We start from the raw sequence: 22,393 nt of genomic DNA, 5'->3' as shown, positions 1-22,393 counted from the left end.
ACGAGGAGGAGACTGGGAGCTGCTCTACATGAAAACTGGAGTGACTGGGGACGTGTCTCATGGGACGAGCACAGAGCAGAGAGGAATCCTTCCCATATTCACCCTCAATTAACCGCACTTCAAATGAACACCCTCCCCTCCTCTCTGGCACATGCTTTTACTCTTTAACAAAGAGTAATAAAAAGATCGGATCGTCATAACACTGACACTGCATTAATATTGTCGGTTTAATTAATTGTACAATTAAACTATTCACTTCAAAAATGAGTTGTTTCAATAACAATAAGCTTCAATTCCTTATGTTATGCAACTTTGTTTTACTAGCGTGACAGCAGATCAGCTGATTTCAAAATGTTGTAGTTGTTCCAGTAAAAAGTAGCAGTATAACGTAACAATGTAAAATATCACTTTGTATTACACACCAGCAAACTGAATCAATACTCAAAGGGACTTTCCTACAGTTGCCTTCATCATCTCTCTAAAGAAATGTTGGGAAGTCCGAATCATTTTAGTGCAACGATTAATCCAGACGGCTTTTTTTAATTAACTGCTTCATAAAAAGATTGACTCATTTAAATCAGGAACTTCTGAAAGGAGAATATTAATATTTAGTTAAATACTGCTGTTTATCAATGTACACTACCGCTCAAAGTTTGGGAAATAAAATTTAAATTAACATTTATGACGTTACATACAATTTCTATTTCAAATAAATGCCATTCATTTAAAATTTCTATTCATCAAATCAGCATATTAGGATGATTTTTGAAGGATCATGTGACTGGAATAATGGCTGCTCAGTTTTGCATCACAGGAATTCATTAAATTTTTAATATTTATTAAAATAGAAAACATTAATTTCTTAATTTCTATAATTTTACTAGCTGTATTTAAAGGTGACATATTATGCCCCTTTTCACAAGAAATCTATGGTGTCCCCAGAATGTGTCTGTGAAATTTCAGCTCAAAATACCCCCCAGATCATTTATCACAGCTTGTCAAATTTGCCCTTTTTTGGGTGTTAACCAAAATGCGCCGTTTTTGTGTGTGTCCCTTTAAATATCCTTTACACGAGCTTCGGATACTCCGGCAATAACAAAATGCGATTTCTCACTCATCCAAAATCTCAGAAATAACCAGTAGCGGAGTGCAGCCTTATGGAGAGACTCAGGAAGAGGTTGCAACTTTTTAGATGCACCTCGTGACCTATTGACACAGTTCCCTGAAGTCTTTATAAGACAGCTGTGGCATTTTTGGGTCAAAATACCACAAGGATGTAGCCCGAGCGAGAGATTGCATGCTTTTCTCGAACTTTTGCCATTGCGTTAGAACTGGTTACACTGTTGTCGCTTGCGAAAACCAAATGGCGGCGCTGTCGTGGGTGGAAACGTGCAGATGAAGGGGCAGTAATATTATAATAAGTTCCCCTTCCTACATCAGGAGGGGAGCGAAATCTGCTCAGCTTATTTTTTGACATGCTTGCAGAGAAAGGCTTACCTAAACAAAGTTACTGGGTTTTTCACGTTTTCTGGGTTGGTAGATGCACCGGGGACCCGATTATAGCAGTTAAACACGGAAAAAAGTCAGATTTTCATGACATGTCCCCTAAGTTGCTCATTGCTTTCGTGCCAGATAAATTGATTGCTCTCTTAAATAGCTTAAATGTGGTTAGCAAAAAGCAGTTAGAAGATTGAAGTGTAGCTCGCTACTTCACAAAGTTTATTACTTCATAAACTATAGTTTAAATACTTAATTTAATAAATTATGATTGCTTAGCCTCAAAGTAACTTTCCCAACATTGTGTCATAACAATGAAGCCCCAAATTTCACTGGGGAATCTGCTATCTTTGAACTCAGGCCACTTCTTAAACCAAAGCAATTTGCACAAGCCTCTAATCTGGGATTGAGCACCGCTAACTGCTAAACACTGAGGAACCACACAGTACCTGCCGCGTCTGACACCCTCGGCTGGAATTAGTCCAGGCCGGGTCTTATGAGCGAGAGCTTTTTGATCAAAGGAACGTGCGTGAAGACGAGCAGATTCCAGAGCTTGGCTCACCTGACCTGTGCTACCGGTACATATCCGCCTACGTTCTTTCACTCCACATTCTACCAAATTGTTTGACATCCAGACAAAAATGGTATGAAGACCGACAGCTCTATTATAAGCCATTATGTGCGTCTCCCACCATCCCTTTATTCTACTATAACCACTATGGTGGGCCTTTTACGCAGAAAGTGATGTACCACAAATCAAAACACACACTCAAGCACAGCACTTTTATAAATCAGAGTCGTTTTTTTAAAGGGAGATGGAGCTAGTGTGAATACACATACACGGCTGGCAAAAAGACAAGATGGCGGTAGGCTGCACTGCCTAAGGGAGGCTATAAATACTGACCCAGTCAGAGAATGTTTCTGTCTCCCCACATACACGCACACCACCATCTTCAGCGGTTCAAACACACACTCGCTCTAAATCAGCAAAACCACCAGAGCCTTTTTCGACCATTCGAGAAATTCAACAGCAGCAGCATGTCTCACACAGTGTCCTCACCAGGCACAACACGATAAAACAACAGCAACATGTGATAAAATGTTCTTCTTCTGTGTTGACCGGTGTGCGACAAGCCACACAGCATTTTGTCGAACGCTTGCTTTCCATTTCTGTGTTGTTGCACTGCGCCTCACCCATAGTGAAATCTCATTGGTCCAAAATCCAGCTCTACACAGCTGTTTATTAAACAACAAACATTCAGTACTTTTTGCAGTGCTGGATTCATTTACTCATCAGCCAGGCATCCTGAAGAAATATTTGGAAAAAACACGTAAATTTGTCAGATTGGTTATTTGTTTAGTGGCTCTCTGGCAGTAAGTTTAAGTCACTTTTGTTACAAAAAAAAGCATCTTAAAAAAAAAGCCAGTAAATTGTTTCCATTCTCACACAACACATGTAACACTGAATACAAGAAAAAAAAAAAAGGAAAAAAAAAGAAAGCAGGCCAGCAACAGCATATCGACATGAATTTGCATCACCATTTGTGGGATGTTGTAAAAATAGTTACCCATGTAAAAGTGCAACAATTGAACCACAGTGTGTTCGGTTCTCAATGCAAATCAACAGGGCTTCTTTTGAGAGCCTGCTGCTCCTCAGAGAAATACCGACAGCTGACTAACATGCACGTGAATGTGGAGAGTTGGCAGAGTTTCTTTATGAAATTCAAACTGTGCCAGCCATTACAAAGAAGAGACTTTGACGGTGACAAAAGTTGGCACGGCACACATTTTACAGGACTTCAACATACTCAGCACATTTTTCATGATCTGAATGCGCAAGAAAGCACACATCTTCCCAATCTCACCATAGGAGTCAAAGCAACCCACAGAAAACGACATGTCATGAAGGTGAAGTTCAAATATACACTCAGATTTGACAGAATTTAAAGGAGAATAATAGATAATATTGTCATTTATATATACAGGGTTCCTACACACTTCAAAATTCCATACTTCCAGACTCAAGTTTGGTGTCTGTGTTACTGCCAAGAGACGTTTTAGTAACAACAAAAGTGAATTTCTAAAAAGCAAGTTCAGAGCTTAAAACAATGAAACATCCAAAAAAGCATGCTCCACTAAGCCATGAGTCATCCTTCTGCTCGCTGCCCTGCATGCTCACAGTGGGTAGCGGCTGCCCTCTCAGATAGGATGTCTGGGTAAGGACTCATGGAGAGGCAGCCTGTACTCTGTTCATACAGCGAATGCCAAGGTCTCAGGGGATCAAACTCCTTACGAACTGAGGAACTCAAGGACGAACAGCCAGACTGAGTCATTAGAAGTAATTAACGATGTCCTAACTCTGCAAATATGGCATAGGAAGGAGCTGTAATGAGCAGGTTCTTAAAGTGGAGCAGGTGTTAACCGACAAAACCTGCGTGAGCTATTCAGCCTGACATAGACCCCTCTACAACTGACCACCATATCAAACAGACTTAAGGATTTTGTTTACACCAAGAATGATAACAATAACAATAAATATCTTGGCATCCACACCAACAGACGATAACGTTCTGTTCATTATAAGTGTGTGCTGCGGTTACATCATCTGCCGCTTTAAATGCCCTCGCTCGTTTATCAGTGGATTCTGATTGACTGTTAATGTTTTTATCGTTCATAAGCTGAAAAATAAATAATTCTGAAAGTAATATTTTATCATTATCAATATTTCAAACTTTATAGTTACAGTAATCTTAACAGTCTTAACTTGGTACGAAAGGGCCAACAGTTTCAGATCAAGCTTTCCTGATGTTTAGAAACAAGACAATCTAAAATCACTACAATAAAATACAGCAGCAGTCTCAGTGAAATATTATAAAGAATATTTGACAAAATGACATTTATTTGGCAACTCTCAACTACAGGTTATATTTTATACCTATTTTAGACCCATGATCTATGCGTTTCTCTACAAGATGAGGTACAATTCGAAGAAAATATGGTTATAATGGTTCAACCAAAAATATATATTTTTTACAGATATTACTCCACAGAAAAAGTATAATATGCACTTGTGATTGAGAATATGTTGTTTAGTATATTTTCAGATTTGATGACCTGACCGTGCAAACCTTCGCAAAATACAGCATCTAGTTCTTAAAAATACTTGCTAACGCAAAACTTTATTTCCCAAATAACTGATAGAAACTCTTCGAAATTGAACAGGCTGCTGTCACTTTAGGACCAAACGCACGGATCCATTATACTGGTACACCCATCTGTTTACTTCTACTTGAGACATAACCGGCTGTGCTTACATAAATACTCCACTGTCTCCACACGATGAGCATTTTGACATAATTGTGCGTGTATTCGCCCATTCAAGTGTAATAAGATGTGAAAGAGAACAGAATTTGCGATCACATGCCGAGAGAAGCGGCTTTCTGTGCTCGCGCTTAGCTTGCGTGTCAGTCAGTTCGTGCACCACATTGAGTTCTTTTTCACTGCTTAACAGTTTTTAACACAGAGTACGTCCCAAAATCGCAAGTCTCCTTCTGAGAGAGGCAGCGTTCTGTGCACACACTTTGACAATGTGCCAGTCAGCAGGAGCACCGCACCGAGATCCTTTTCAGGATATATTGCATTTATAACTAGGGATGCACCGAAATATTGACCGAAAAATACGAGCCAAAAATATGCTGCTTTGCCCCTCAGTGTTCAATGACCAGGTTTCACTCTCACGCAGCATGTTTTGTAACTTTGCGCATGGCTCTGCTTCCGAAGATACACAACTTTAAAGCGACTGCTCAGTGTTCCACTCCGTGTGTGCGCTGCACAAGAGTGTAAAGCAAAGTCCACTCAAATAACATGCCGCCATGAAATTTCTCTGTAGTAGAGTTTCGTATTCGTATTATTAGTGTAAATATATATATATAGGCTTGGGAGGGTTACTTTAAAAATGTATTCCGTTACAGTTACATTAACCATTTTACCATTGTAATCCTGAAAGTATTCCCCCTTTTTTCAAAATGTAACAATAATCTGATTACAACGTTTTTTGACGTAACTGTAACAAATTACAGTTACTGGATTTTTGTATCCTGATTACATAACGCCGTTACATGTATTCCGTTACTCCCCAACCCTATACATATATATATATATATACAGTGAGGAAAAAAAGTATTTGAACACCCTGCTATTTTGCAAGTTCTCCCACTTAGAAATCATGGAGGGGTCTGAAATTGTCATCGTAGGTGCATGTCCACTGTGAGAGACATAATCTAAAAAAAATAATCCAGAAATCACAATGTATGATTTTTAAACTATTTATTTGTATGATACAGCTGCAAATAAGTATTTGAACACCTGAGAAAATCAATGTTAATATTTGGTACAGTAGCCTTTGTTTGCAATTACAGAGGTCAAACGTTTCCTGTAGTTTTTCACCAGGTTTGCACACACTGCAGGAGGGATTTTGGCCCACTCCTCCACACAGATCTTCTCTAGATCAGTCAGGTTTCTGGGCTGTCGCTGAGAAACATGGAGTTTGAGCTCCCTCCAAAGATTCTCTATTGGCTTTAGGTCTGGAGACTGGCTAGGCCACGCCAGAACCTTGATATGCTTCTTACAGAGCCACTCCTTGGTTATCCTGGCTGTGTGCTTCGGGTCATTGTCATGTTGGAAGACCCAGCCTCGACCCATCTTCAATGCTCTAACTGAGGGAAGGAGGTTGTTCCCCAAAATCTCGCAATACATGGCCCCTGTCATCTTCTCCTTAATACAGTGCAGTCGCCCTGTCCCATGTGCAGAAAAACACCCCCAAAGCATGATGCTACCACCCCCATGCTTCACAGTAGGGATGGTGTTCTTGGGATGGTACTCATCATTCTTCTTCCTCCAAACACGTTTAGTGGAATTATGACCAAAAAGTTCTATTTTGGTCTCATCTGAACACATGACTTTCTCCCATGACCCCTCTGGATCATCCAAATGGTCATTGGCAAACTTAAGACGGGCCTTGACATGTGCTGGTTTAAGCAGGGGAACCTTCCGTGCCATGCATGATTTCAAACCATGACGTCTTAGTGTATTACCAACAGTAACCTTGGAAACGGTGGTCCCAGCTCTTTTCAGGTCATTGACCAGCTCCTCCCGTGTAGTTCTGGGCTGATTTCTCACCTTTCTTAGGATCATTGAGACCCCACGAGGTGAGATCTTGCATGGAGCCCCAGTCCGAGGGAGATTGACAGTCATGTTTAGCTTCTTCCATTTTCTAATGATTGCTCCAACAGTGGACCTTTTTTCACCAAACTGCTTGGCAATTTCCCCGTAGCCCTTTCCAGCCTTGTGGAGGTGTACAATTTTGTCTCTAGTGTCTTTGGACAGCTCTTTGGTCTTGGCCATGTTAGTAGTTGGATTCTTACTGATTGTATGGGGTGGACAGGTGTCTTTATGCAGCTAACGACCTCAAACAGGTGCATCTAATTTAGGATAATAAATGGAGTGGAGGTGGACATTTTAAAGGCAGACTAACAGGTCTTTGAGGGTCAGAATTCTAGCTGATAGACAGGTGTTCAAATACTTATTTGCAGCTGTATCATACAAATAAATAGTTAAAAAATCATATATTGTGATTTCTGGATTTTTTTTTTTAGATTATGTCTCTCACAGTGGACATGCACCTACGATGACAATTTCAGACCCCTCCATGATTTCCAAGTGGGAGAACTTGCAAAATAGCAGGGTGTTCAAATACTTATTTTCCTCACTGTATATACATACATATATATACATACATACATATATATATAGTGTTAATATATTGATATTTAATATAGGCCTATTTTCTGTCAAAATTTTGTGTGTTACTTAAAAAAATTTATATATATTTGGTTATTTTATTGACTTGTACTTTTAAATTCAGATTCAGTAAAATGATTAAACTTCATTAAAAAGTCTAATAATAAACCAATGATACAAAAGAAATGAATAATTATATATATAATAGTTCTAACTAGAACCATTGATTGCAATCACTGGTAAAAAATTTTTTTTACATGCAATATACAATACAAAGTTAAATGGGTCACAGACGTCCTTTCTGGGATTGAAACTATCTTAAGGGAAACTGGACCAAGTGAGCAAAACAGAAAGTTTCTGTGGCTGAAGGGGCAGAAACAACAGAAATCTGGTTTAGCACATTAACAATCAGCAGCAAATCTGATTAGTCCTTGAGGTATGCGTCTATGTGTGCGCATATGCAAATTGAGTTTAAGAGAATGAGTTAGAAAGTGAAAGGAAAAAGAAAGAGATTTGGAGGGGGGAAAAGGGGGATGGTTGTTTTTTCAGTTGTCTAAAAATCTTCAGAGGCCTTTGAGCTTCTCTGCGGCCAAAACCAAAAGACTGACAGGAAACTTAAGCAGGCTCTCACACTTTCTTTCACACAGTTCCACTGCTCCCTTCCTCCATTGACACAGACACCTACAGCGTTTTCCAACTTTTTTTCTGTACTTCTTTTTCTCTCTCTCTTTCCTCATTCCACAAAAATACTCTGTCGGTTTGGCAAAAGCACTTCCCTGTGAATCTCTCCAGGTTGTGTGCATGTGTGTATAGGCCCCTCCTGGGCCTCTCTTGAAAAGAGAAAGTTGGTCTTGAAGTCATCACTGCTTTCTCCACGAGTCTCTTTAGAGATTCATGCCTCAGAGCTCACCCTCACCTTTCTCTAATGATACAAATGATCTTTAGGTGGCATCATGCTGAATTTAAAATGTCCTTTCAGAATTCACAGAACATATTGTCGGCATAGGAACATATTCAATATACTTGTTACTAAGGCAAGGCATGGCAAGCTCAAAATCATTTTAAGTGGATTTTTGTGGTCAGAGTGGTCAAATAGTAGGCGATAAGTGGGGTCAACTCTTTTTTTCTTTTTCTTTAGCTTTAATATTTATAGTGGCAGGGCTTTAAAGGGGACACAGAGAGCACTTCTCAGAGAGCGTTTTAGCATGCTGAAAGAATAACAGAAGTTGTGTCCAACCATCAAACTTCAGAACTCAAGACAATAATTGTCAGTCTTCAAATCGCTTGCTGTTATTCATGCGTAGGTCTCTGTTTTTATAATGACTGACAATTTTGTGCACTAAAGGTTGCATAATTTAGTCATTTTCTTGGATGAATACCTGTCAGTTACCACACTGAACAACTGCGATTAGCATCTAAACATCGCTTAAAAACACATTTTTGATGGCATTCACACTGGCATGCCCTAAACCACCCTAGTTATAAATAGCTTCCTTAAAGTGACAGTACACTCCCCAAAAAATAAAATCCAGTCATCATTCACTCACTCTCATGTTATTACAAACCTGTATGACTTTCTTTCTGAAACATAAGTGAAAAAATTGTGAAGAATGTTGGTAACCAAACAGTTTTGGTGACCATTGACGAAAAAACACAAAGACATTTGACAAATATTTTAAGTTCCACAGAAAAAAAGTTTTTCGAACAACATAAGTGACTAAATCATGACAGAATTTTAATTTTTGGGTGAAATATCCTTTTAAAGCCAACTAGTTTTTCAAACAACCCACTGAATTGTGCACATCCTTACCATACAACTTCATCAACAAAAGCCAAATTACAAGGAAAATATGTTGGGGTGGTTCAAACATCACTTTATCTACTTGTTTGTATCACATTTGTCAGACTATAAAAGACCAGTCACGAAGACAGTATCTTGGGGTAAAGCATTTAGAAGGCTTAGGCATAAAAAGGTCAACATCGATCCAGGAGGGTTATACTACACTATCACGTTCGACAAACGGTCCATCTTACTTTAGTTTACACAGAAGAAATCTAACACACACACATCGAGCCACCCAGAAACAGGTCAGCCAAATTCAAGAAGATCTAAGACAATTCAGACATATCCTTATCAGCTGCAGATAATGTGTGTCCTTAGGTACCATGGCGCAAGAGGGGATAAAGAAAGATGTGAAACAAAGCAAAATCAGATTAGATCTAATTAGCAAAGCTCCACGAATGCCCCTAGTGTACTCCGATTAAAGAAACAAGAGATTCTAAACACTGACTCACGCAGTGATACAGAAATTCGGGGGATGAAAGTGGAGAAGAAATAGCTTTGCGACTCAATTCTCCAGAATATTTTGCAACGTAAGTTTCCTGTGCGCACTAAACCAGCATTCCCTCCTGCGTTAAGTCTGATGTTTGAGAGTTCCAGCATTAGCAGATGCTCTAATGAGATTTATGACTGTCTATCCCTCACATGACATAAGCCCCTCTCCCATCTGCCCCATGACAACCCTGAAAAAGCCCTTTCTGCCGTCTAAAATTTACTGCCTCATACCTCACCCCTCTCAATGACGGCGGCGTGACCTGGCCGATGGGGTGAGGAGACCAGAACCAAACATGTCAGCACATAACCTCCTCTCCTCTCCTCTCAATCTAAGATCTGCTGCTTAACACGGAATTAACCAGGACCTACTAACAACCAGACTAACATAGAAAATATCCCTTTGAATGAATGGGTGTTTCTTCACCTACAAGCACTTTTTTTCAGCTTGCTTCTTTTTGTAAAATTGTTAGGCTTTTCTCCACATCTCCATTTATTTGGCTACTTTGCAAACATCATTTATGCACATATTCTATTGTTTTATACTGGTCCCAGACACAGATATAATCTAAAAAAATGAAAATTCATAATTTGATAATCTATGATACGCCACAAAAGGAGCAAAATAAACAGTACGATTTTAATACTTACTATGTGAAAACTATTTAAATCTTTACACAAACTACAACGGTCCTTCAGTTGTCATGTACATAAATACTAAAATGAATAATATAAAGTTAAAACATAAAACAGTATAAAAATAGAATTCAATTGTGTATTTAGAACTAATCTAATGTTAGCTATGAAATTAGTCCTAGCAAGATAAAGTCAGCCATTTTAAATTGTGATTTTCATTTAAAAAACTTTAAATGTCATTTCCATCACAGAATTCAATCAAACAGAATACATTATTTGAGGTATGATGGCAATAACAAAAATGACAAAAAATTATTCACTGTTGAACACTAAAAGTCCACAGGTACCCCTTTTCCACCAACAAGAACCGGGTGCTGGTTCAGAGCCAGAGCCAGAGCTGGTTCAGAGTTGGTTCGACTGACGAGCTTACTAAGAACCGGTTTGCCTTTCCACCGGCTAGAGAGCCACAACAGAGCCAGATCTTACGTCACTGTATACGTCTCATGTTGCCCAGCAACCGCTAGTGCGGTAGCGCCAAACACAAACACGCCAGGCTTGTTCGAGATGCATCGGCTTCTCGCAGATCGATCGCCGCATGACATCAAAGCACTGCGATAGCGATCTAAAAGCACAAGGAGTCGTATGCTCTCCAAACACTCCCGCAGCTCCGATCGGTCCTCGCCGCTCTGATGCATCTCAAACAAGCCATCAACAATAACGGACGTTGCAATACTATGGACGCTCATGGGTTTGCAAAAATACATCGGAATCCAACGCGTTCGTGCAGCTCGCCGTAACTTACATAGACGGATATTATAATCGAGCTGCTATTAGCTCGACTAGCTGCTATTTAAAAATGGCGGTCACAAGTTTCTATTCGTCTTGTTGGTCACGGTAACCCCGCCCCCAGCCCCTGACGCAAGCGGTTCTTTCTTGGCTCCGTTCTAGACCCTGCAATGATTTGGTGCTACTTAAGAACCAGTTTTACTGGTTCGGAGCTGGTGCTTTGGCGGTGGAAAAACAAAGAACCGATTTGAAACTAGGCTCTGGCTCCGAACCAGCACCAGCTCTGCCTTGGTGGAAAAGGGGTAAGGGTCAAAAGTGACCATAGTTGAAGAAACACTGATGCCGCCGGTTTACACGGATTTCCATGATAAATACAAAACTGTGAACAATGTATGTTAAATGTTTTATGCTTAGCACCTTGTTTGTGAATAATTCCTTAGATATTACATTAAGGAAAACAATCCTGATTTATTAACATTCAAATTTCAAATGTTTAAAGCGCAAACGTCTGAATACCTCAGCATTCACCAGTAGTGGTTGATTTGTCTCTACCAACTGTTGTGCCACTCACTCAATTCACCCACGTAAATAACTGCGCAGATTCTGATCAAATGTACTGCAGTCCCACAAGAAACAACCGTTATAGCGAATGGTATTACGTTTGTGTTAATTAATTCTGACAAAAGCATTTAAAAATGTCTGCAGCACATGCAACGTAGGTTTTGCCACTCTATCTGGTATGAACATATCTGAATGGAGAAGATCCTTGAAAAAGAAACACTTTTAACTTCATGCTTTAATGCAGCACTGCAAAGAGAATCATAACTGACCTTTGGTTTTCTGTTCAGCAGCCTGTAAAGAAAGAACAAAGGAAGACTGAGAGATGAACACTTTCACAGGTCTAGTGTACAAAAGCTTTATAACAAAAAAAATGTGTCGCTTCTGGAACAAAAATAAAAACAGTACAAATGACTAGTGGACCATAAATCTTGGAACATGTAAGATGGATTATAATGGATATCTGCTTCAGTATTATGCTAAATAGAGATCAAGCTGGATGTGCTAAATCAATCCAAAGAGCAGCAGGATGTGAATGATACATTAGTAAATGTACACACTTTGTAACTCCATGATGTCTAAGAAGTGAGACGCACAGCCTAATATCTATCCGTGTTTGAATAGAGTTTCACAAGCGGACATTAAACAGGTTGTTGTGAGCTCTAGGTCTTCAGTTTGGTACCTGTGCTTTACGCTGGTGTAAAGATGTCTCAGAAGCTTATGACAGACTCAGTAAGGTGTCCGCTAAGCAGCTTTCATAAGGAGGACGCAAGCAAAAGATTCTAGGTGAAAGCTTGTAGGTCATAGGAAAGAAGCCCTCACCTTTTTCTGAGCAGCTTCCTTCTTTTTCTTTTCCTCTTGCTTTTTCTTTTTCTTTTCTTCCATCAAATGGTTCTCCTTTTGTGTGACGTGTTTTGTCCCAAGGCTGTGAAAAAGATCAGTTGTGAGTTATTTTGGTCCTAATCTTTAAAAACACATAGAGACAATTAACTAAATAACTCCCAAACATATTATAAACAACATTTATATTTGTCGTATTTCTAATAGAACATTTTAAGATAAAATTTTTAGCAAATATGATATTTTCTAATTTATTTCATTTCTAATTTATTACTTTATTACTTTAATATTACTACCCACAGAACCAAGGGCAGTACTAATTGGAATATGATCTAAAACCTAAAAGAACCTAAGTATGCATTTTCTTTTTACGTTATACAGTAGCTGATTTAAAAAAAGAAAAAGAGAAGAAAGAACCAACAAAATATTCAGTGTCTGTTAATGAAGAAAGTGAACCCACAAATGTAATAAACTTAGTGTGGCTTAGCCTACATTTACAAAAATCTGGTTTACCACCAATAATAAGTCTGAGCCACCAAAGATAAAATACTTAAAAGACATGCTCTCCTCTAGTATTGAGAGAAACACCAAACCGTACATTCATTAGATAATACAGACCAACCTGCATGGAGACGAAAAGCAGAAATCACTGATTTAAACTAGATTTGCACAAATAAATGAAAGCAGCTGCATCAAGTAAAAAAATTCTAGTTAAATAAAAAAAATAAAAAATCCATCTGTGAACAAAGCTCAAAGGTATTAGAGCTGGTCTGACTGTTTGCGTTTAGGCTATGTTAACAATAGTCAGAAAAGAATGTTAACAAGAAATTCACAGGAAAAAGGATGTGCTTGGGATTTAGAGGAACATTTCTTTTAGGAATAAAAACATTGACTTTGAACTTTCTTCGTTGTATACCACCTGTTTTCAGTAAACTCTGCCTGAGTGGATGAATCAGAGATAAACAAATGTGACATGAACCAGATGCACCAAAAAAAAGATTGATGGAAGCCTATGAATGACTCTTCTTCTCTAATAATCACCAAATAAATATTTGAAACGAGAGATGCACGGTATAATCGGCACCATACAGGTGGTCATCACATATCAGCTGATACACTACTGTTCAAACGTCATTATCTTCTAAAATATTTTTGAAAGATGTCTCTTATGTTTGACTAGGCAGCATTTATTTGATCAAAATACAGTAAAAGAGTGACATATTACAATTTAATATAACAGACTTGTATTTGAATATATTTTAAAAATGTAATTTATTCCAGTGACGGCAGAGGTGAATTTACAGCATCATTACTCACATGATCAGAGTCATTTTGCTGTGGTAGTCAGCGTTAGCGGTGTTAAACCGTGTTCGGACGTACATCGATACCGTTTTGCTTTTTTTATAGAAATAAAAATCATTTAGATCAGTTGGACAATGGACACTACAATTATAACACTACAATTGGAGTCAGATTTCACTTGTGATGAGAGTAGGGAAAGATGACTGACAAGACAATTGCGGAGGATTCAAGTATTCGTTTTGTATAAATAAAGGGAAAGTTGTATTAAAGATCTAATGTTAAAGATCAAAATAAATGCAACAGATCCCGAGCGTCACTGACAAATATCTTATCTTGTCACCGTGCGAATTCAAATAACAAAAATGTATAAATAGATCATTTAATTGCTTTATAAAAAGACTGATCATTTAATACCACTTAAATCTAAAACACTAAATTTTTCATACTGCACATCTGTGTGATGCATAAATTCACTTGTAGTAGCATTTAAAAACATCAGTTTTAGAGATTTATTTTTAATTATATATTTAAATGTAATAGTATAGATTGTGATACCATCATTGGTTATCAGCCAAAACGTGAAAACAAATATCAGTCTAAATGTCTCAGTCCATAATGACCTTTGCTTTAGCTTTACCTGTTGTGTGAGATTATGGGCAGAATTAATGAGATAAATACACATCCCACAACATAACTGCCTACATTGTTGGTCTCTTGTGTATTTATGATACGGTCCAAGTCAAAGTCAGTATGAAGTACTGTAGGAAAAAGCGGTAGGTGGAGGAAGGAGGGGAAACGAGCGAGTTGAAGAGACGGTGGAGATGAGGTAGCTAGACGCTCTCTGGGCACAGAGCCAAAAAATGTCAGCGCTGCAAGACAAACAACAGAGCTGAGAGCCCTCGGGAACCTGCTGGCTAGCAACAGCAGCCTACAGAGGAAGAAATCTGCAGCCTCTCCATCAGACACAATCAGGCATTAGAAACCCATAACTTCCGAGCCATTTGAGAAGACCAGACCTGACATGCCAATAAACCCCTGGATAACACGAAAAACTCCTTTAGTCACCCAACCGCACTCAACAAATAACAGACAAAAGAAAAGACGGGTTGAAAGAACCTTCAGAGTCTGATTTTATTTCCACAGGCAACTATACAGTGGTGAAAGTGCGGCGTGAAATCCCGTTTTATGAATTCCAGACCATCTGTATGGCACCTTTTTAATTCAGCAGAAGAAAACTTCCAACCAGCCTGAATGCCAATAGAAAACAGCGAAAGGTGATTTTTCATACGTTCAGATCCTGGCGGGCAAACATAAAAATAGCTTTTTGGTGGATTGACTCGCAGTCATAGCAGTCCGATGACTTTCATCTTCCTCCAAAGTCACTAATGAAAGCACTTTCACAAGCTCTGCTGACAATTTATTGCCCTAATAGATCACACAAATGCCTTCCATAAAGACCCCTGTCATTATACTCAAATCACGTAGGTCTTTCGGCGACTGCACATTTGTCTCAATAAAATGCAAAACATCCAACAGTTCAGCACACTAATGGACTTAGCATAAGAGGAAACTCATGTAACGGGGGACTAAATTGAGAGTGATCAGTTCTGAGGTTATTAGTGATGCATCAAGGAAAGAAAAAAAAAAGTTGTCAAACGAATTTTAGTGAGATTAGTACAAATCCTGTACACAGCCATGGCTTTTCATTCTTCATTCTTTCGGTCTTACGGGAGCTACGTTTACATGACAACAATGTACTAAAAATAGAAACGTTTTTCCTTTCCGATTTTCGCATACAGCCGACACCATTGTCAAAACGATCCCCGTTCACACGGATCAGCGAAAACTATTAAAAACGCTGCATTCTGCTGCCAGGCCAGGAGTTGACGAGGTCTCTTTGTAAAGAAACACTACGCGCCTATCTGAACACGTAATACGTAGCACATGACGTCACCGTTTTCAAAAATGTGTGTTTTTGTAGTTTACACAGAGATAATTATGGTACTGTTTTCAAAAGGTTGTACTTTGAAACCCATTTTTAAAAGTTAGCGTTTTCAGTCCCCCAAAACGTGCTGTCGTGTAAATGAATGGCCAAAACGCATACAAAGTTTTCTGGTTTTACTTGAAAACGGTGACGTGTAAACAGCCTATTCCACTGCACCTATGAAACCTCTAAGGCAGGGTTTCTCAAACTTGGTCCTGGAGGGCCACTGTCCTGCACAGTTTAGCTCCAACCCTGATCAAACACACCTGAGCAAGCTAATCAATGTCTTCAGGATCACAGCTAGGTGTGTTTGATCAGGGTTGGAGCTAAACTGTGCAGGACAGTGGCCCTCCAGGACCAAGTTTGAGAAACCCTGCTCTAAGGTATAGTTCACCCAAAAATTTTAATTGGTCATTATTTACTCACCCTCATGTCTGTTTTTCTTTTTTTTGGTCTATTCAATGAAAGTCAATGGGGTCCAATGTTGTTTGAACTTCAAAATATCTCAAAGAGCGAACTATCCCTTTAAGGCTTAAAAGCCTCAACATACTCACGGCAAAATTCTTTTTCGTTCTTCGTTTTGAGGTAAAACGAAGTTCGAAATAAAAGCATTTGATATAGCAATGTAAACTTTACTGACTTTACTAGAGTGCTTTCAGATCAGATGCTTTTCTTACGCTTTTTTTTTTTTTTTTTTTACAAATGTTCCTGTTTTCTTAGTTTTGTTGTGTGTTTATTTTGTTACCGAGAGGAATGCGCGCAGCACATATTTACATATTCATTTAACCTTCGCTCTCAGCAGTGTGGTGTGGGTGGCATCAGATATTCGATAACAGTATATCTCTGGTCACGTATTTTTAACTTCGTTTTACCCCTAAACGAAGAACGAAAAAGAACTTCGCCATGAGTAGATTGGGGACCAGACGTGCCCACGAACTTCCCACAATACATTTACTGGCCATCTGTGGCATACTGCACACAAAACTAGTGAAACTCATAAGCTTTTTTTTAAAGAAATTAATATATATTCATCAAGAATGCATTATTATTGATCAAAGGTGACAGTAAAGACTGGTACATTATTACAAAAACAATTATATAATTTCAAATAAATGGTGTTATTTTGAGCTTTCATAGAACAAATCCTGAAAAAAATGTATCATGGTTTAAATACAAATATCAAGCAGTGTTTTCAACATTGATAATAATAAGAAAAATGTCTTGACCACCAAATCAGCATTTTGGAATAATTTCTGAATGATCATTGGACTGAAAACTGGAGTAATAATGCTGGAAATTCAGCTTTGACATCACTGGAATGAATTACATTTTTAAATATATTAACATATTACTTTTTGATCAAATAAATGCAGCCTTGGTGAGCATAAGATACTTGTTTAAAAAACAACAAAAAAACACAACCCAAAACTCTGTAGGGTTGTGTATGAAAGCACAAGATATTTAGAGTTTTGTTTAAGGCAAGCAAACTATATAGCTTTGTTTTCTGCCAGTGAAATAATCAATATTACTATTGGGGAAACAAACAACACTGACCGTAAAGTCAAAACACATTTCAACAGTTCAGGGAGACTGTCATCACGGCTTATTCTAGATCAAATTTATCTGTGCCAGTCTATTATTGTGGTATCTATCCATTTCAGATTTACTCACCCCTAAACACCACAAACTGTGGCTCGCTTTTCATGTCGGTCAGAGGGTCTCTTCCTGTCTAAGTGGCCAGAAAAAGCCACAAATATTCTGAATATCATGAAACATTCATTTCAGATAAACTATCAAATAACTGTTACTTTTTCAGCACCTCACAATTGGTCTAGAGCAGTGTACAGATTTATAGACCACATTTCTCAGCCCTGTGTGTTATTAAATGTATGATATTAAGACATCCTTATAGGCTAGATGAACAGGAAGTACTTAACACCTTTACTGTAACTGAAGGCTGCCATTTTGCAGTTGACCAAGCAGGTGAAATGTGGCATTCTAAAAATAAAAAAAGCTTTTCAAAAGGTTAATGAATTCAGATAACTGCTACAGTGGGTCTCAGAGTGGCAAACTTGCCCTTGAAAGACTCTGAGCTGCCCTTTGGCCTGCGGTTTTAAACCAATCAAAAAAGAATGTAAAAAAACTCAACCTCCTCACATCAGACCTGTGTGAATGGAGACAACAGCATAGGACAAAGCATGCAAAACACATTATGACAGCTATTCATAACATAGATAAAGTCTCAAGAAACTTAATCTCATTTCCAGACGTTAAGATATCAATTACATAATTAAGATATGAAAGAAATATCTCTACATCAATATCATCTATTATGATGAACAAGTCCTATGAGGGTCAGTGGGACACAGATCCGGTCACAATCTTCAGAGATCAGCATAAATCTAACTTTAGGAATGACAGCTGTTGGTTATCTGACCAAACAAATAAAATGATAACCCAGGTTGATTCAAGGCATTAATGTCAAAGTTTGACAAGAGACCAAGATCTATACTAAAAAAAAAAATGTTTCAAAGTGAAAGGACTGTGGGAAATAATGGGACATAATCACTTAGCTATAAAACCTTACCTAGCATAACTAGTCTGATACCAGTGACTGTGACGAGTTCAGATGGGAGCCTCTAGCCTATTTTAGATTAGAATACAGATGCTAAACTGATACATGTGCCAAATCACCAAGTGTAGAAAATAGCAACAGTTGCATGCAGTTGTAAAATGTGTATTCAAGAAAATAAAATGCACACACAAAACAGAAAATGACAGTTGTTCGCAGGATATAGGCAAAGAGATAAACACCTGCATGTAATCCAGCCAAGTTTTGTTGAATCAAACATTTTATTTTAATCATTTACAATTAGTATTAGTTATTTCATTCTTTTTTTCTTTTTTTTAACAAATAGTGATTTTAGTTTTTTTTTTTTTTTACAAAAACCAGTTAACCCTAACATTGACCTTAGAAATATCACGCAACCCATGGTTTTATCTGTGGTTACTATGGTCTTGCTCAAAATGCCACAGTAAAGGAACTAAGGTTCATAGGGGAATCATGCACCAGACTCAGCAACAATGATTCCACTTCAATAACCAACAGGGACAAATGACCAAACATGAAGCCACATGGTGCAAATCCCAAGCCACAGTAATGCTGGTAAGGCTTTATAAGAACAAGCTGAGAGGGGCAATGTGACCTAAGCTTTATGGTAATCTGAGCATTAAGTGGCCTCTTTTTGTCTGACCCTTCTTCACTCCTGGAAAACACACAGCCCTTTTCAAAGGTCTGGCTCTGACAGGGGGACCCTGACCCTGTGAGGGGAGCTGAAACTTCCCTGCCAAATTAGCAACTGCACCACCACAGGAACAGTCATGGGTATGTTTGGCATGAGTGCTGTCCTCAGTAGCGTTATCATGCACAGCCAAAAACAGTAATCAGTGTGCTTGCGAAATTTTACCATGGTAACCATAGTGTCAGTCTAAATCAGTAATCGCCACCAAAACAAAACGATGGTAATTTAGTAGTAATCTCGTTAAAAAGTCAAATAAATAGTGACAGGAAGATTCTGGCAGCTTACGATATTTCTTGTGAATTTACTTACTTCATAGTAGTAACAATAACCGACATTTTGACGGAAACTAACGTTAGCCTATCACCAATTTTTGTAAAAAATTTACTCTCAATTGGTAACTTAAACATGATTTCGAGAATAAAACCTCTCGAATTCTCCCCAGAAAAAAAAATAACACTTAGAAGCTTCAAGGAACTTGAGGAATCTGAATACGACCAGAAATAATAGTAGCTTCTTCGTGAGATATTTCTAATCCAAACCCCATGAAAATATAAACACCACAGCGGTTCTTTCTCTATCGTTCATCGTCCAGGGTTAACGTCATTGCAGAAAGACTGTAACATGATTCTCCATAACAATATAATGTAAAACAAACAAATACAAAACGTAATGAGTTGCCTTAGCTAACATTTTACCATCAAAACGACGTGACAGGACTCCCCGCAAATCCTGGACACATATTTACAAAACGCACCATTCGAGCGTCAAACTCTAGCGTTAACTAAACGCAACAACGGGCAAATCATAAAATAGATCACATTGCCAGACATTACGCGCGCGTATGTATCTTAAAATCAACTGGAATCCGATAAGAAATAAGGCTTATCTCGCCTCTGTTTAGAAAATGGGCAAATGTTGATGTTCGGGGAAGTAAACATTTGCATACGAAAGCTATTTCTAACCATCAAAACAGAAAAGACCGTGCATGGTGTTAAATACCCTCATCGGCGAGCGTTTGAACACAGTATGCCTGGTTTTAGTGATTTCACTAGGCTAATTCTTCGTCCCTCTCAATGTCACTGTCTGTCTGTCAGAAACAGCTCCAAATAAATTCCTAAAATGACGCAATATCACTGTATACCAAAAAATATCACACCCCGCCCACCTAAATATTATAACCGTTTTAAAAATATCTCGTCTTACCTTTTTTTTTTTTCTTTTTTTTTTTGCAGACGGAGCAACTGCGGTCTGCTGTTCAGATGTGATGCATTCAGATGTGATGCATGAGCTGCATGGTGTTGTCGATACCCGTACTGACACAGATCAGATATTATTCAGTCAGGACAGTCACAGGACACTCGCTCCTGCAGTGAGCTGCAATGGCGAGCCTGGCTTTCCAGTTGAGGAATTCACCTCTCAAAATGCAGGGGAATTTATCCAGATGCGAAAGAAAAAAAAATGTCAGCGCAAACAGTGAAAAAGACAATTTTGCACGTCAGCAAGACAGCTTAAGGTTGATCAGCTTTAACATTACGACGATTTTTAGGAGCAGCTACACACGCGCGCACCCACACAGTCGCGCGCACACTGGCAGTTTGAGCTTTTGTATTTTTTTTTGGGAGTATATAAAGTGCGTAAAGGGAAATATTTCAGCATGCCTTCAGTTCGCTAATGCGTATGTAAACGAGTCCACACGAGTAAATGTCCCGATGCTCAGAAGGTAGGGAAATTCCAATGCATCCATTTAAAATGATACTGCACTGACGTGAAGCGTTCACTGGATTTTCGTTTGTGGCGCTCCAGCAGCCATTTTGTTGAAACTGACAACAGCGGCTCAAGTCTCAGTAGAGTAAAGCAGGAAGTGCCCCCATTCCCCAGAGGCACGTCACGTGACTTCAACTAACAAACAATCCAACCCCTATGTTAAAATATCGCTCCACCTTTACTGTTGCTATGACAACGAGGGTCGAGGAACTACCTCGTCCCTCCCCCAACAACACAAACTCATGCAGGCTTATACCCAGAGCCATCCGATCCCTTGTGTTTCTCTAAATTGATTAATCATTAATCGGGCTTTCTCAGCAATACCTAAACATAGATAAAACCATAGTTGTTCTAGCATCCATTTTAGTTACAAGGTTTACGTACCACATTAAATATGTATTTTTTAGACATCGTTCCACCGGCAGGGGGCGCGATTTCAACAAACCACTAGACATCACTTGGCAATCATCTCTCAATAATGAGCTAACTTGTTAACTGAAACCTAAAAACAAATGAACATACAATCATTCAATGTATTATCCCTCACTGACAGAGAAGGTGGCTTTCAGACATTCCTGTTTTGGGGGGCTGCTAAAATACCCTCTTGACTGACACATCTTGACTGACTCACCAGCTGTTAAATGCACTTTTTTCTCTAACAAACATCAAAACCAAAACAATTACTGGTTTAAAATTAGGTGTGCTCCATAGTGATTTACAGCGTTTGATCGTTGTTACAAATAAAATATGGTATTGTGTGTATTGTAGGCCAATATGTAATTTTGTGTATGAGATTTTCTGTATTTATTTACACCACTTTATTCAAATAGAGAACATGGTCTGTTTTAACACATTTTGTCTGCAACAGTTGTTTTTACATCTTATTTGTCTTATTTATTTGTTATTTTAATCTTCTTGAGATGCATTAAAGAAAGTTTCCTCACAGAAGCTGTGATTCCACAATTTGGGACACATGCCTGGTGTTATCAAGCATGGCTTTCATAAGGCAACTACTCAGCTTATATTTCATACTGAAATATAGGCTTAAAAGTGTAGCATGTAAGTATATGGTCTCCATTTTCACACTGCAACACTGATCCGCCTCTGTCCCATTCCAGCTTACAGCTTTATCGCATAGACTGGGAAAGACAAATATGATCTGGCCAAACATTTCGCTGAGCAATGAGCCAAAACCCGATCTCACTAAGGACTCATCTTTCTCGCTCTCATTAGCATTCATCCACCCAATGACAGCCAGAGCACTTCTGTTGGCCAGATGAATCTGAGAGGATGGCTGGGTCGCTTTAGTTAAAAGACAAGGGCTCGCCGATAAAGACGTGCAGACAGACCTTCAAGGGGCCAATTAAATAACAATCCGCCCTAATGTCATCTGCATATGGATTACGGCTGAGATATGTAATGTGGTGGCAGAGGAGAAACGTGATTACCGAGTGTGTTTAATGATGAAGTACGTATAGAGGCATAAAAGATCAGCTTGGCAGGGAGGGCTAATCACAGCTTATGGCAATTAATCTCGCTTGTCGTGATAATTCAGATTCATTATTCACCGCGTCACCTCTTCAGCACAGGAGC

The 22,393-nt window shown here is 38.7% G+C and overlaps 1 protein-coding gene across 5 annotated transcripts in view; it reads right to left on the bottom strand.

Annotated features, from left to right (window-relative positions):
• The window catches only part of tnrc6c1 (trinucleotide repeat containing adaptor 6C1), a 48,965-nt gene extending 28,078 nt beyond the window's left edge, over positions 1 to 20,887 (bottom strand). For 3 of the 5 annotated variants that reach the window (XM_084423248.1, XM_084423249.1, XM_084423250.1), the window contains exons 1-3: positions 20,240 to 20,887; positions 12,431 to 12,533; positions 11,881 to 11,902 (exon numbers count right to left, since the gene is read on the bottom strand). In XM_084423248.1, the coding sequence (XP_084279374.1) occupies positions 11,881 to 11,902; positions 12,431 to 12,493 (85 nt within the window). In that variant the 5' untranslated portion in view covers positions 12,494 to 12,533; positions 20,240 to 20,887. The remainder of the gene's footprint in view (positions 1 to 11,880; positions 11,903 to 12,430; positions 12,534 to 20,239) is intronic. The other 2 variants (XM_084423251.1, XM_084423253.1) reach the window with 2 other exon arrangements.
• Positions 20,888 to 22,393: the final 1,506 nt, after the last annotated feature.

This window comes from Rutilus rutilus, assembly GCF_951802725.1.
Source record: "Rutilus rutilus genome assembly, chromosome: 1".
NCBI lineage: Eukaryota > Metazoa > Chordata > Actinopteri > Cypriniformes > Leuciscidae > Rutilus > Rutilus rutilus.
This window is presented reverse-complemented; position numbering and strand designations above follow the sequence as displayed.